Genomic DNA, 16516 nt, shown 5'->3' with positions numbered 1-16516 from the left:
CAGAGGCAGGCAAACTCTGCCTAACCTGCCTTGCCTCCCTTCTAGAGCAGAGGTTCTCAAACTTAAGTGTGTCACAATCCCCTAGACGCTTGTTAAAATACAGGTTGCTGGGCCCCATCCACCAAGTTTCTGATTCTGGGGTGGAGCCTGAGAATTTGCATTTCTGAGCAGTTCAGGGACCACATTTTGAGAATCACTGCCCTAGATGTCGACTGACAGACATGGGACAATAAAGACCAATGAGTCCCAGGTACACCAGGCTATGTAGATGTACTTCTGTACCATTCAGCAGAATTTGGATGACCACTAATTTGCCCAGAACCCTGTGAGGGGATAGAAACAAGACTCAGACTGTGCCCTTGGGAAGCTGGCAGTCTAGTGGAAGAGGCACCCTCGGAACAGTTACCTCTGTTGTAATAAGTAACACAATGCCTTGGGAACCAGAGGAGGAAAAGATCGATTCAGCCTCAGGAGGATGGAGGAAGATAAAGAAGGAGATGATGCTTTGTATAGGCAATATGACTCATATAATATGTCTTAAGAGTTCAGTGGAATCAGTGTTTCTCAATCTTGAATAATGTATGGATTCCCTTTGATGAAAAAAAACTTTCACCAACCCGATTGGGTTGACCTAAGCCAATTTACAAATTAAATAGTAAACTGTACACGTATACAGTTTTTATTTAATAACTATAAATTTAATTGAGAACTGATTAATATTCATATCCCTATCTTTTGAGTGACAGAGGCACCACTGGCTAGTCATCAAATGGTTGGGTTTTATTAATTTAACTGATGGTTGATATAATTTTGCCTGAACTCAGTTGCCACTCAGAGTGTGAATATCGTGCTGTTTTGGTGTAAATTTTTTTAAAGTTCATACGGCTTTACAGCTGGCTGTCAACCAGCCCCCCGCCCCCCACTTTTTTAAACTGGAATCACTGACATTTTTGTGCTTAAAACGTCGGTCATTTGGCTTTCTCTTGTGAACTTGTCGTTTATCATTAACTCCACACTTGTTCTTATTTGCTTACAACTCTTTGGTCACAGGCAGGCATTGAAATCTGTGACATTGATTATAAGGTCGTCATTCAGTTGACTTCTAATATGTATGGTAGGTAGATGGAAACATCACATGAAAATGCAAAATTAAAAAGAATTCCTGTGGAGAATCCATGGCCTTAAAGAAGATCCCTGTAAGACCCCAGCTTGAGGAACCTGGAAATATGGGGCATTTCACTAAGGGATCAGGATCTAAAACTAAGCTTCATGAAGCTTCTAAAAACCATTTTTTTCCTCACATAGAGTCTCCCATTTTTCCCCTCTGCTTTGTCCATGCCTTCTAATATTGAAGAGGAAGTATGTAATTTAATTTTCATCACATTGTTTCCCTATACCAGAAAGTTATAGCAGTTGAAAAGGTTGGAGCTGCTCATGGCTGGGGCAGCATTATACTGGCAGCTGTAAACTGCTTGCTCTCATGATTTCTCCCCTCTATCTTTCTTCTTTTTAAAAAAATTCCCCACTTTTAATGGTGGGGAAGAAAGATGTACAAATAAACATGGTAAGTAAAAGGGAACCTTTTGCTCTCTTTGTTGGAATTGGAGATGAGGAAATTCCAGACAGAGAAGCGGTGTCTAGACAAGGTGCAGCAAGTAGATTTGCCTGACTGGGACAGGAAAAGTGTCATAGGAGATAAAGGCGGTTAGGTATGAGTGGGGAGAAATGACCCAAAGGCCTTAACCCACCTCAGGAATTGAGAGTTGATCTGAGGCACAGTTGAGAGACTGGGCCAACTTCAAAGCAAGGAAGAGATGTGATGGAGGTATTTGAGGAATGTTATTTGTGCTCCTGAGTGACAGTAGATTAGAGTGAAGAGAACTGAAGTCAAAGGAAGCTCTGTGCCTGTGGGAAATAGAGGTCAGACCTGAGTGGGGTTGTGGAAGGGACGGAGGGAGGGTTGGCGTGACTTAATGACAGGCTCGATGACAAAGTGGAGATGGGGGCTGTGGATGACTTCCAGTCTTGGGGGTCTAGGAGGAGAGGGCTACCTAACAAGAATGGAAGCCTGGAAGGAAGAGCGTGAGCTCAGGGCTCGCTTTATCTGGCTTTTTTGGATGATTTCACAGACCTGGAGAAATATGTGGAGTTGGAGGTGATGTGAGAAGTCACTCAGGGTTCATTTACTTGCAGGTCATAATTTAAGTCAGGTAAAGAGAACATGTTCCCCAAAGACTAAGACAGTTAGATAAGGAATGTCTCAGGACTTCTGGCTGGGTTTTGTTTGTTTGTTTGTTTGTTTGTTTTTTAAATAGTGGTGTCAGCCTCGGGGACCAGCATTTCAACTTTAGGACTTTTCTAACCATCTCTTCCCCACATCTGCCCCTCCGTAGGGAGATCCTCACGCGTGGCATAGCTGATTGAACGTCCATGTAGTGCTCTGCTAAGGTCAGACAAGTAGATTTCTGCCCAAATTTCGACACCAGAGTGAACTGGTTAGGGTGGATTTTTCTGCTTTGCTTTCCGGAAACTTGTAAACGTGTGTCCTTTTCATTATGCATAAATTGTGATTTTAACTTGTCACTGTTTCCTGTGTTTAGATGAGACCTGCCAGAGCCAAGTTTGACTTTAAAGCTCAGACGCTAAAGTAAGTGCCACCAGTCATATTCATTTATTTTAACTGCTTTGAAGCACAGACGTGCACTCATAGAGAAGAGTGGGAGAAAATAACAACAATAAGAAACAGGGGTTTTTAGATTGTACTATGTGCAAGCACCATTCAAAGTACTTTACGTATGTTAACTCATTCATCCCTCATTGGAACCCTGTGGGGCTGGTGCTATTGTTATTTCCCTTGTAGTAATGGGGAAACCAAGGTTCTGCAAGGTTAAGGAACTTGCCCAAGCTGGTCAGTGATGGAGTTGGGATTCAAATCCAGGTAGCCTGGTGCCAGAGGCTGGGCTCTCACCTCTGTGCTGCTCTGCTACCTCCTATGTGGGGACTCAGTTTGCTTCATTAAGTGGTGGCTTGATCTGACTTTCTCTACGGAAGGAACCAGAACCAGTCTCTAGGAAGATAACTTTGCCAGTTTTGCTGCAACATCCCGAGAGATTAAAGGCTTATGTGAACCCACAGGAGACCAGCATTTCTCTAAGTATGTTCCTCAGAGTGCTGGCTCTGTAAATATTTCTCAAATAGTGTTCCGTCATAGAAATGAGTCTGGGAACCGCTGCCTCCTATGTCTGTACCTCCTTGAAGACTTTGCTATTGACATATTAACGGCTCTCCAAAAGTTTTTCAATAAAGAAACCTAATTAGCTGATTTAGCCAATGTTACCTAAGTTTAGACGACCAGAAAACCTTTCCATTTTCCGTAGAATGAAATGTGAGAAATGACTGGGTTCCTAGAGGAACTTGCTCACTTCATATCTGATTATGGATTAAAATGGGTTGTGAGTTTTCATTGGCAGCAGTGAACAGCAGCCATCCGGCTGTCCTGGTGACGAAAGGGGAAGGAAAGCCCTCCATCCTTGGATGCTGGAAAATGCTGTACCGAGGCTGCTCAGCTGTGGTTCCGATCTCCTCCAACACAAAATGAGTGACTAGCCTACTGTTTCCAGAACCTAGGCACAAATCTGGTGCATTTGGCTTTGCTTGTAATTACTCCAGCGCTTTAGCTTGTCACCTAATGAGAGGTGGTGGCATAATGTGCTGGGTTGATTATGGGCTCTAGAGTCAGGAAGTCCTGGGTTTGAATCCCGACTGTGCCACTTACTGCCTCTGATCATGGGCAAATCACCAACCTCTCCACCTCAAATTTCCTCATCTGTAAAATGGGCATAAAAATGCCTCTCTTAAAAAAAAAAAAAGCCTCTCTTGCAGGGCAGCCAAGGTAATACTTGTAAGGTATGTTGCATAGTGTAGCAAAAGTGTCCCCCTCCTTTTTTTAAACCAGAGACCTCTGGTTATAAAATATATATATATATAGTTATGTAAATTAATTTTTTAGTTTAATCAAGAAGTACCTTTTCCTCTTTTTTCTTTGAATTGAGAAAGTTCCATGTAATCATTGAACGGTATTGTGATATTACATTTAGCTAGATTTCGTTTAAAAATCCTCACAGATAGAACAGGTGAGAAGGCTAAGATAGACAGAACTCATCACCATTTACCAACGTTGCTCCTGCTGGGACAGGGCTCCTTCCTCCTGACCCAGTGCTTTCATTGTACCACGTTGCCTCCCAAGAAAAGTTAATAATACTTTTTAAAGAGAAAACAAAAGATCCATAGACTTGAATATTTCAAAACATCTCCAGTCCCTGGGTTCTGTTTTCCTCCATAGTATGTTACTCAAAAAAGTGTTCTGTGGGAGCACTCGTTTCAACCAAGTTAAACAGGTTTCTGTCCCACAGGACTTTCTCCAAGCTTCCACTGTGCTAATGTACATGGTGACACTCCAGAAAAGATCTAAAGTACATCATATTATTTCCCAAACCTTGTTATTACCAGACCTTGCCATGTGCCTAAGTGACCTGCGAGTCACTTAGGGTGGCAGAGCTTGGAGCCTGCAGATCTCCAGCAGGGGTGGATATTCTGAGGGTTCTGCTCATCTGTGTGCCCAGAGTTGGGAGTAAATGGAGGGGAGGATTCAGAACTCCCCCAGGGAGGGCTATGGCAAGAATTTGGCCAAAGACCTTCTTTCTTCCAGAGACAAATGCCCCGGATCCCCTTCACAGGCCTCTTTAGGGTTAGAATCCTGCCTACCAGTGCAAGACCCACACAGGCTGCCTTGTTCTCTCATCCAGCACAGTGCTGACTTTGTGTGAGGTTTTCCAGATGTGCCCCTTTGTTTAGCCAGCATCCCTCACGTACCGTGGGACTTCCTGGCACACTGCAAAGCAGGCACACCCCGTCCAAATTGCAGTCAGAGTCCTGTCTTTCCATGCTGTTGGTTTGAGGCAAATGGAAAAGATCTAGTCATTTTTTCTTTTTTTTTTTGGCTGCGTTGGGTCTTTGTTGCTGCGCACGGGCTTTCTCTAGTTGAGGCGAGCGGGGGCTACTCTTCGTTGCGGTGCGCGGGCTTCTCCTTGCAGTGGCTTCTCTTGTGGAGCACGGGCTCTAGGCGTGCAGGCTTCAGTAGCTGTGGCACTCGGGCTCAGTAGTTGTGGCTTGCTGCAGGTTCTAGAGCGCAGGCTCAGTAGTTATGACGCACGGGCTTAGGTGATCCATGGCATGTGGGATCTTCCTGGACCAGGGCTCGAACCTGTGTCCTCTGCATTGGCAGGCAGATTCTTAACCACTGCACCACCAGGGAAGCCCCATTTTTTTTTTTTTTTTAATGCAAGAAAATTTCAAGGTACAGTTTTTGTGTTGCTTAAAATTTATCTTTCTCAGTTTTTAAAATGGAGTCCTGGTTAGCGGTTAACATATTATTGAGGCAAACAAAGGGATGTATATGGAAAAGTTGAAAAGGGGCAAGAAGACCATTTGAAGGAAAATCCACTTTTCTTTCCAAGATCCCTTTTCCATGTTGAAAAGAAAGTGAATTAACATTTACTGAGTGTTAACTATGTAACAGGCACCGTGCTAGGTGTTTTATTTGTAGTTTGTTGCTGAATTCTCCACCAACTCTGAGTTAGCTCCTGTTTTCAGATAAAGAAAGTATCTCAGAGAGATTAAATATCTTGCCCAAGGTACCAGAGCTGGTAAATGGTATAACTGTGTTTTGAACCCAGATCTGCCTAATATCAGAGCGTTTCTACTGCATGATGATGGATGGATGGATGAATGGGTAATGAAATGAGTGGTGGATGGATGGCTAAACGGATAGAATGATAAAAGGATATCCGTATGTCACAAACAATTTGAGGGTAATTTAAATGTCATGGGTAATGAAGGCATGCATTTCTAGGGCATAGAAGAGGGTAGTGAAAGTATCTAGAAGGAAACATTTTTCATTAATGAACAGCAGCTAAGACTGCTGGGTGCATCACTGTGTGTTGCATAAATATTCTGAGCATAAGACAGCATTGACAAAAAATACATTGGGGAAACCACAACAAACTAATAAGGTGTCTGGGCACTTGTCAGTTTGAAAGTTAACCTTCATCCCACAAGACTGGAAAAATGCCGAATGTGCTGCAGTTTCCTGAATAGTGGAGTCGTCGCATCCACATGTGGAGCCGCCTCTTCTGTAACTTGTCCCCTTTGACCTCACTCGAAGTCTCCTTTTGCTAAAACAAGGAGCATCTTAGTCTTACACACATTGGGACATCTGATAAGATGCTGTGACCCTCTGTCCACAGGGAGCTTCCTCTGCAGAAGGGAGACGTCGTGTACATTTATAAGCAGATCGATCAGAACTGGTATGAAGGAGAGCACCACGGCCGGGTGGGAATCTTCCCCCGTACCTACATTGAGGTACTCTGGCTCTTTCTCTTTCTAAGGAAAAGCCTGGTCGTGCCCAAAGCACAATTCATTTAACTTGTGTTTCGTTTCCTCCTTTCATTTCTCTGCTTTCTTCTCTTTTCCATTCTCCTTCGCCTCCTTTTTCCTTTCTCAGCTTCTTCCTCCTGCTGAGAAGGCTCAGCCCAAAAAGCTGGCACCAGTGCAGGTTCTGGAATACGGCGAAGCTATCGCCAAGTTTAACTTTAATGGTGATACACAAGTAGAGATGTCCTTCAGAAAGGTAAGCTGCCCTCTCATCCCACGCCAGGGGGCCCCGCTGGGTGGCGCTGTCATCGTGGGGATGGGGCACTGCAGCGGCGGCCACTGTGGTGAGGCTGCCGTGCCCCCAAGCTCCGTGCCCCATCAAGGATTGCACAGAGGGCAGTTGCAGGGTTTCTGCCATGAAGTATTAAAAAAACAAACCCTGCATTGAGTTCACTAATGAACGGTCCATGAATTCTCACAGACCTACCTCTTTTGTAAACCGTATTCAGTGTTTATCGAGCACCTAGTAATGTGAGAAGTGCTGTGTTGGTAACTAGGTGGTACAACATTAATGTGGAGAAAAGGAAGTCCAGGAAGTTTGAAAAACTTTGAAGCCAAGAGTCATAGGTTATCAGCTGTGTGGCTTTGGGGGAGTTAAATAATTGTTCAGAGCTGCGATTTTTTATATGTAAAATGAAGATAAATGGCCCCCTTCCAGAGCGGCTGTGAGAGGATTTAATGAAACAGCCTCAGTGAAGCCCCCAGTGTGACACGTGGCATCTAGTTGGGGCTCACTGAGCAGGAGAGGACAGTGTTATCGTTGCCTTCAAGGCGCTCATGCTTATTTTGAACACAGTTAAGCTGTGCAGAGACACTGTCCTTCCCACGAATTCAGACGCTGTCTTTACATGCCAAAATTCTCAACTGGCTGAAGGTATTAAAGTTACTAATTTTACTGAGGATTGAGGGACGTGAGCTTATGCCTGGAAAAAAATGAGCCAGCTTATAGAAGAAAGAAACACTGGAAGCAGCCTAATTGCCTTACATCAGGAGACCAATAATTAAACCATTATATGTGTGTACAATAGAACATCCTGCAGTGGGCCATTAAGCTGTGCACCGCCAGGAAAAATGTAGAATTCTATTTCTTGATAAAGAAGGAGGTTCACTGTATGTTATTGAGTATAAAAAAGCAAGTTGGAAAGGGGAATAGAGTGCGTATTCAGTTTTCATAAGAAAAAAGTATGTGCAAGTCTAATTCACATGGAATTATCTACACCAAAATATTAACAGTGGTTACCCCCAAGTGATAATATTATGGTAATGATTCTTTTCTGCCTCAGGTTTATGTTTTAATTTTTCTGTAATAATACAGGAAAAAATAAAATTACATAAAAAAAGAAAAAGAACCCCAAAAACCTTTACCTTAGAGAAGAAGATTGGGTATCTGTCTGTTTTGCATTAGATGAGTCAAAAATACTATGTTTGCCTGTTAGCTTGAGAGAATGAGTCTGACCTTCTCCTTTACCAAAATATGTAAAGACCAAGCTTAACAGCCTCCAGGTATCTCTACTGCTGTTAACATCTCCGTCCCAGTGATAACTGATTCCACCCAGGTCTAGCAAAGAAGGTTTTTCTGAACAAAGAATGTAATAAATAATGCAGGAGAGCACGAGGTACAGGCAGGGGCCTCAGACGTGCCAAGGCCTGCTAGGACAAGGACCCTTGCCTTTCTGTGTCTTGCAGGGCGAGAGGATCACGCTGCTTCGACAGGTGGACGAGAACTGGTACGAAGGGAGGATCCCAGGGACGTCCCGGCAAGGCATCTTCCCCATCACCTATGTGGACGTGATCAAACGGCCGTTGGTGAAAAACCCCGTGGATTACATCGACCTGCCTTTCTCCTCCTCCCCAAGTCGTAGTGCCACTGCAAGCCCTCAGGTACCTAAGCTTCTCGCCACTGGTTTTCACACTCAGCACGACAAACCTCCGTGCTAATAGCACACAGCCCCTCGGGGGTGGTTCTGCAACACTGTGATTAAGAACCGTCTGCAGCAGTGCAGGGTTTGTTCTCATGTGTACAAATGGCATTTTTCAAGACCTTGGTGGGAGAAATACTATCTTGGGGAAAAGGAAGTGCTTAAGGTGATTGCTCTGGGGATAAGATGATTAGGGAGAGAGAAATAAGCGCCATTATCAGTTGGTCCAAAACTCTGTTCTGGGAGCATCCCTTCCTGGGTGAAGCTGGTTGTCTGGATACCACCACTGTCCCATGGCCAGTATGGTTCTCTTAGTCATCTTACTGGTCAAGATTGGCCTGTAGAAGACAAAGATTGAAAGAGAGAATTTCATGGGCTCATCCTCAGACATATAGACTGGATTCAGAGTGTTCTTTGCAATCAAGAACCGGGTTGGAAAAGGAACAGTGTCTCTGTCTGTACTGGGCTGAAAAGAAGTAGATTCATAGGCATAATAAGATCTTTGCTTGCCTGAACATTAATTGTGAACAAACTTGTTTTAAAATATAAATTATTCCAAACCCATCCCCACTTTCCCAAAGCCAAGAAAAAAATCAGACCTTGGGTTCAGGAGAGGCACAGTGGGGTGACTGCTTGTGAAATAGACTGACCATAAGTGGTAAGTTACAGGGAGTATGGCCAGAGAAATGAGAGCAGGACCTGGGGACACTTGGATGGTGCCTCTTTCCTCTCATCTTCTAATCATTTCCTCCTCTCCCACCTGCCACTGCTGACCCCAGGAGATGGTTCTTGGCAGGAAGCATGAGATGGGCTGACCCAGGGCTTCCTGCACAGCGAGATCCAGATCCTATGATCTCTCGAGGAGAGGGTGTGAGCCAGGCGCAGGGCGTTCTGCTTCGTCATAGCATGGGGAACTCAACTAGATTTTTCGCTTGACTGTAGCCAAGCACAACTATAAAACAAGATGACTACGATACTCATACTCCTCTCTGGAAGGCTCTCTGCTGAGCCCCCCTAGAGAGAATAAAAGCCCAAGAAGGGTCAGAGCAGTGGCAGGCCTTGTTAAACTTTTATTGAAGTCTAGTTGACATACAATGTTATATTAGTGTCAGGTGTACAGCACAGTGGTTCAACCAGGACACCTTTTTCTCCTCATGGCTCTGGGTCAAGGCTGCGTTGGCAGAGGCGGTTGGGTGGGGTGCTTCCAGTGTGTCCCTTTACAAGTCTGATTCCACAGACCAGCCGGCACCGTCTGTTCCTGCCCTGATGGGACCCTTTCTCCCATCTCCATACCGCGTGCTTCTCCATCCTCCCCCCGCCTGCACACACCCGCGCATCCACACGCATGCACCCACATCCCAGTTTCTCTCCCAACCTAACCAGATGATTTCCTTTTTGGACACCAGAGTGTCCGGCTCTTCCTCTCCATTTCACTCCTCTCCATATAGCCCTTGTGATTATTTTCCCCTTTTCTTCTCTGTGCTGACACTTGTGCCTTTTGCTTCTTTTGTTTTCCTCTCTCTCCTTTTCTTTTGAAGTTTCCCGGTCACAGCAAGCTCATCACGCCAGCCCCCTCATCTCTGCCCCACGCCCACCGAGCCCTGTCCCCCGAGATGCACGCTGTCACCTCTGAGTGGATCTCGCTGACCGTAGGAGTCCCGAGCAGGCGGCCTCTGGCCCTGACCCCACCCTTGCCTCCTCTGCCAGAGGCTTCTGTCTATAGCCCTGAACCCCTGGCCTTGTGGGCGAGGCCCAGCTCCTCCCTTACCCTCAGCGTCCCCCGTTCGGGCTGGTCGGCCTGGGCCACCCCACGCTCAGCAGTCTCCCCGCTGGCCCTGCCTCCCCCGCACAAAGCCTGCTCCCTGGCGCCCGGTTCCCAGACCTCCCTCCACGCCAGCGGAGATGGTGGTACCCACGTGCCACCTCCAGGGGTCCTCAAGGATAGCTTCTCCCAGCTGAGGCTTGGGCGTTCGGACAGGGTCATCTCGGAGCTTAGTGATGCCTTTAGCAGCCAGGGTGAGCGGCAGCCGTGGCGAGAAGGAAGTGGAGCACGTGAGAGGAAAGCAGACAGGGAGGCAGGTGAGAGATGCCCGGGTGGACCCGCCATCTCTAAGAAGAGCTGCCTGAGACCGTCAGACGTGGTCAGGTGTCTGAGCACCGAACAGAGACCCACAGAGCTCCACACCCCAGAGGAGAGCCGGCCCCGCCAGCCCCGGGGTAGCCCTTTCCCGGGAAGGGAGGCTGAGCCCTCAGAGCTGCAGAGAGGTGGCGAGCCGGCCGAGAGGAAGGCCGCTCGGACTGCCGCGAGCGAGGTAGGCCTGCAGCATGCCCGTGTGTGCCCGGGTGTCCTGGCCAGCAGGGTGGGCTCACCCCTGGCCGCGTGGACGCCCGTGAGAGCTGGGAGCAAAAATATGACCCAGGAGGGAACGGCGGAGGGGTTGTCCATTAAGGTGTCAGGGCTGGGACAGTGGAGGCAAAGGACAGTCTGTATCCTGGCCTCTCAAGGTGATTCAGAAGCGACCCCCACGTTGGGCACCTCCTGGGCTGGTGCAAAAGCCCACGAGGAGGCAGGCCTTCCTCCCGGCCCCGTCGTGCTGGGGGATGAGCCGCCCTCTGCCCAGCACGGCCGAGAACACCAGGCTGCGGTGGGGCTCCGTGTGACTCGGCTTTGTGTGCGACACGCTTCGTTCCCGTAACCCCCGGTGCTCTGCCTGCCAGCGCTCAGCCGTGTCAGGTCTTCGTCCTGTCTCGTGTTTGTGTGCGAGCTGACTTGTTCACTGAAGAGCAAATGCGTTTTGGTTCTGGGGGGAGTGGCCCCGTGCTGGGCTCCTTGAAAGGCAGGCCAGGGTTTTAGGTGACTGTCCCATTTTCTCTCCAGGTCAGCTATCCGGATTTGGGGGTTTGGACCAGGGCGGCCCTAGGGTGTTTTGACGGCTGAAAATTTGGGGGCAGGGGGAGATGAACTTAGCAGTTGGATCACGGTTCTAATTTTGGCTACGTTCTTTACTACCCCAGAAGGCAAAGATTTGGGCAGCTTCTCTAAAGCAGCCAGGTTTGAATGCCTGCTCACCTCTACTGTGCAGTGACTTGGGAGTGAGTTACTTCCCCTCTCTGAGCTTCAGTTTCCTCATCCATAAAATGGAGATTGACACCTACCTCAGAGTCTGGTTGAGAGGATTCCACGAAGTGATGCATGTAAAGTGCTAAGCACAGGGGCTGGGAACGGAACATGTCAGCACTTTACAAATGGAAGCTATCCGCTTTGGGCGATGGAGAGCTGCTTCTGGAACTGAGAACATTCTAGAATGTTTTTCGAACCAGATAGAATTCTTGAAGATGTCTCCAAATCATTTATTATCTACTGTGCACAATGTCCATGATAGACGATGCTTGATCCTCAGACCTGCAATCCCAGTTTCCCTTTAAAGTGTCATTTACTCAACAAATAGTTGATTGAAGGCCTGTAGACACCAGCCTCTGGGCAGGATACAGGGGTTATCTCATCTCTGCCCTTGAGGAGCCTTATGTTTCAGTGAGTCTGACGGACACAGCAGTAGAGGTGTGCTTGGAGGCCGCAGGAGCCCAGCGGCCTAAAGCACAGGTGAGGCCAGACCTGCAGCCCCAGCCTGTGGCGGGGAGTGGGGCATCATTGCTGCAGGGAAGGACAGTGTGGGATAATGATAAATAACCAGGCTTAGCCTCCCCACTGGTTTTCTCCTATGCAAAGTAGGAGTGGAACTCTGTCCCTCCCTCGAAGGGCAGTGTAAGGATTAAATGAGGTGGGTGTGGTGCCTGGCATGTGGGAAGGCTCCCTAAAGTGGATTGTGTGGGCCTGAGGAAAGAGAATACCTGGGGAGGGTTTTACCTGGCCCGGGAGCAGGTGCTCCTGGAAGGGGTGTTCTGTGAGGAAAGAAGGGTGTGTCTAGTCAGGAATGAATAGTTCGCTGGGGGAGAGCGGGTGAAGTGGCTGGTTGAAAAGAAGTGAATGTCTCAACACAGGAACAATTCTGTAAATGTTCTAAGTCAGCGCCTGGGGCCTGGAGGCCTCGTTATGGTCAGCAGTGAGTCATTGCGGCCTGACGCCAGGACCCAATGTGCACAGGAAGTGCGCATGGCGCTCGCTCGGGTGAGATTAGTGGTACGCGCTTCCCGCTTCCTAACGAGGAGAGGAGGGGGCTGGCAACACAGAAAGCCAGGCTTGTTGAAAACTGATTTGCCTTTCTTGGTGGGCTTCCAGACCCCAAGTGCACCGCTTCCTGTCCCCTCCCTTCCTCCTGCTTTCCCAGCACGAGCCCCTTCTCCACGGCACCCATCTTGCTCCCTGTTGAGAGCTGGGGGTTGTGTGAAAAGGGCTCCTGCCCACACACTCCCTCCCAAGCCCCTTTGCCTTCCCCTCCTGGCACTGGGAGCAGGATGGCAACCCGGGAAATGAGGTCCTGCAAAAGAAGCTTTCTGCCTCTTGAGGGCCTCTTTGGATGACAGAGCTAAAGATGGGAAGGGCTTGAATGACAGGTATTCTCTGGTGATCCAGTCACAAGATGTGATCTCAGGCTGTGTCACTTATTTGAATAAATGCATTCCAGACCAGTCTGCGTTATCAGGAGAACTGCCAGCCACGCTTGTCCTTGCGGTGCGGTGCTAAACCAGTAGTTCAATTTTGTTATCACTGTTGGGAAGCTAGGTTGAGCATCTGACCCATAAGTCGAGGGAATTTAACCTGAGAGCATGAAAAGACCTTGGGAAATGTTATGACCATTGCCTCTCCCATTCAAGCATCTAGGATGTTCTAGGCACTGTGCTAAGTGCTGCAAGAGGCACAGAGGAGTGAACATCGTCAGGGGCTCCCCTTTGCTCTCAGGAAAGTCTCTCCTCCTTCATGGGCTTAGGAAGGCCCCATGTGATCGGGCCCCTTAGACAGCAAGCCAGCCTCACCTTCCAAAGCCTCCCTTGCTTTGTATGTCTGGGAAATTCCCACCTGTCCTTCACTTTTCCACTTAGATGTTGCTCCTTCCAGGAGGCCTTTCCTGACGACTTTCCCCTCCCCCTGCAAGACTAGAGTAAATGCTGGACTTTGTGCTTTCACAGCTCCCTGTACCTGACCTAAGGGGCACTTACCAGCTCTATTGTATTCGTCCCTTTGTTTGTCACCATTAGAGCATAAGGGACCAGAACCCCTGAGATATGGAAGGCACTCAATGAATATTTTTTGAGTGAAAGAAAGAATACAATATGACTGACCCCAACTAAAGGAGTGTATGAGCTCCACTGGGGGGATGAGACATGTTCACAATTGTAACGCAGACAGGGAAGTAGGGTCACAAACAGTTCGCTCTGAGAGTTCAAGATGGGGAGAAATAATAAGCGGCAGGAAGAGGAAGATGGAAAGACTTTAAGAGAAAAGCGGCTTTTGATCTGGGGCTTAAAGAACTGGGGGTTTTATGATAGGTGAACAGCAGGAGGGCGGCATTCAAGGCAAGCAAATAGCCCAGCCAAGCCCCAGGAGTAGGAACATGAGAGGAGGGAGGGGAGTCGTGAGTTCCTGGTTTCACTGACGCTTCCGCAGGTGGACAGAAGGGGCTGGGAGCCGAGCTTGGAGGGCTGATTGGTGCCTCTTGTGGATACTGGTCAGCACCTTCTCCCAGTGTGTCTGGTCATCTTCCTCAAGTCCTGTGACCCTTGCTAATTGCTCATCAGCATTCCCTAATTGTGTTAGTCCCTGCTTTGCTGCTTTCCTTCTCCTGAGTCACCTGTCCAGCCCAGCCCACTGCCCCCATCTCTGCAGCTGTGAAAGGGTTTGACTTTTCACTCCTTTGAAGACTCCCAAGCTGATGAGACATTGGGTTGGTTGCTCGTGGTGTTCTCTGAACAGCAGAAAGGGGTGAATGAGAGGTAGGGAGCGTTTAGGGGAAGCGGGATCGTTGGGAAGGGTGCTGCACTGCAGGTCAGGATTCCTGGGCTCTAGCTCCCGCTTTGCCATGAGCCTGCTGTGTGTCTTTGGGTGAATCACTTCCTTTCTCTGGCAGCTTCCTCATCCATAAACAAAAGATTCAGACAAAGATAACTTCCTGTTAGCTTTGACATTCTATGATCAGCCAAAAATCCTGTGAATTTCAGTTACAAGGAGAGAGAAGAACAAATACAAAATTTTAAGGAGGGGGTTTCTGATAGACCTGTGGACTTTCACAACAGAGAAACAAAAGCTTTCCCTTTTCTTTTTCGAGGGACAACTTAACCAATTGGACAAAGACATACACACAAACACATCCAAAATGCCCAAGAGTTCAGAATTATCAACCAAGTTCTTGGATCGTGTTGCGTGTAAATTTTGGCCAAGAAGGTTTAGGACAATTGGTCAAGAAAGTGAAGGGGAGTATCGTCTGGGAGATCTCCACCATTAGCATCATCAAATATTTTCTGAGCTTTCCCCAGGATAGCACTGTTTGCAGACTGGCATCCAGACTTTGTTGTTAAGAGCTCCTACAACTGAGTGAGAGATCCTCACAGAATTTCTGAATTTAAAAGAATCTTTAAGTATCATCTACTCCAGTGACTCATAACTTTTTCTGGATCACAGAACCTTTGAGAACCTGAGGTTAGCTGAGGACTCTAGGCCAGTTGTTTGGGAAGGAGGGTGGCACACATACAATTTTGCATAAAGTTTTAGGAGATTCACACCTGAATCATTCTGAGAGCTCCCTAGGAGTCCACAGACCCCCTCGCCCAGGTTGTGAACCCTCAGTCTGCTCTACTTTTACAATGACAGCACTGAGGGCTGAGAAAAGTGACAAAACCTATGTGATGTCAGTTTGGGTCCTAAAGAGGAGAAAGCCAATCAAACGGTAAAATCTGAGGGCATCACGTTTAAATAAAAGTATTCAGGAAAGCTCTGTGTCTTCAAAGCATCTGAGAAGCATAAGAACAAACTACAGCCTTAGAGAAAGGAGAGGAGAGAGGGAAAGATGACAGGAAGATGTGCTTTGGTGAACTCAGAGGGAACATCCCTTACCGCATGGAAACTAGGTTAGTTCCCAGAAAGGTAAGAACAAAGGCATAGGCCCTCTTTGAGCATGGAAATCAGAAGTAGAAGGGAAAGCATGTGATGCAACTTACAAGAACAAAAAGAAAATAAGAAATGTTAAAATACCCACCTAATAAGGGGAAACATTTTCCTTTGACTCACTCAGAAGGGAAACCTCTCAATATATATACAGAGCGTGTTCAACAGTGTACAGGATGGAGAGACATTGGCTGCAGTTCTTAGAAAAATGATCAGCAGGTATGCGCTCAACACCTAAGGTGCAGGGAACCTGCAGTTGCAGTGTCCACCCCTACAAAGGTGTTAGGAGAAATGGAGGATTGCAGTAGAAACGCTCATGCCAGCTGCAGAGTACAGGGCGACTTAAGGTGGTCTCTTGATGGGCACCTCCCTCAGCTATTCTGACGTCTTCCCCTCTGGCAGAGCACAGCCCGGCAGATCAGGGTGTGTTGGGAGGGCAGGGAACTTGGAGTCAGAGAGAATGGGGTTCCAATCCTGGCGCTTCAATTCCCAACTCTGACATGTTGGGTCTTAGTTTTATAAGATGAGGTAAATACTGATTGCCTTATTGAGTTATTATGAGGATGAAATGAGGTTTCCTGGAGATGAATGAACCTAGCACAGAGCAAGTAGCTGGGACTCGATAAATACTTGCTGACAGGGAAAAGAAACAAAAGTAGTTTATTTTATCCTCCTTACTCCATTCCACCTAGGAGAGGAAGATGGGGTTGGGGGACACAAGAAAGTAGAAGGTGGAAGAATTCTTTTACTTTGGTTATACAAATCCAGACTTTAGAACATTTAGAATTTGCACTCTGTAAATCAGTGCTTCTCGTTATTCTCTCTCACCTCGAGTACAAAGGCATCCTCTTGGAAAGCTTTTGGTTCCTTCATACTTGGATACGTATTTGCCATCACTCGTCTGATTGTTTTGGGAAAGAAACATACCCCGCCACAGACTATGAGAAGGCTGAGCGTGTTAAGTTCAGTGCTGTCATCAGATTCACGTCACAACAACGCCGATGTGTTGTCTGTGGACTGATCTGCAAGGAGATTGAGTCTAGGCGGT

At 47.4% G+C, this 16516-nt stretch overlaps 1 protein-coding gene across 5 annotated transcripts in view; it reads left to right on the top strand.

Moving 5' to 3' along the window:
* Positions 1–16516, top strand: part of SORBS1 (sorbin and SH3 domain containing 1) — a 172869-nt gene that overhangs the window by 141074 nt on the left and 15279 nt on the right. For 4 of the 5 annotated variants that reach the window (XM_027112101.1, XM_027112102.1, XM_027112103.1 and 1 more), the window contains 4 exons: positions 2601–2647; positions 6306–6420; positions 6563–6688; positions 8179–8373. In XM_027112101.1, coding sequence (XP_026967902.1) covers positions 2601–2647; positions 6306–6420; positions 6563–6688; positions 8179–8373 — 483 coding nt within the window. Of the gene's footprint in view, positions 1–2600; positions 2648–6305; positions 6421–6562; positions 6689–8178; positions 8374–9949; positions 10724–16516 lie in introns of all 5 variants that reach the window. The other variant, XM_027112105.1, reaches the window with a different exon arrangement.

Source organism: Aethalodelphis obliquidens, unplaced genomic scaffold (assembly GCF_003676395.1).
Source record: "Aethalodelphis obliquidens isolate GAN/ISIS:26980383/991018 unplaced genomic scaffold, ASM367639v1 scaffold11, whole genome shotgun sequence".
Classification (NCBI taxonomy): domain Eukaryota; kingdom Metazoa; phylum Chordata; class Mammalia; order Artiodactyla; family Delphinidae; genus Aethalodelphis; species Aethalodelphis obliquidens.
This window is presented reverse-complemented; position numbering and strand designations above follow the sequence as displayed.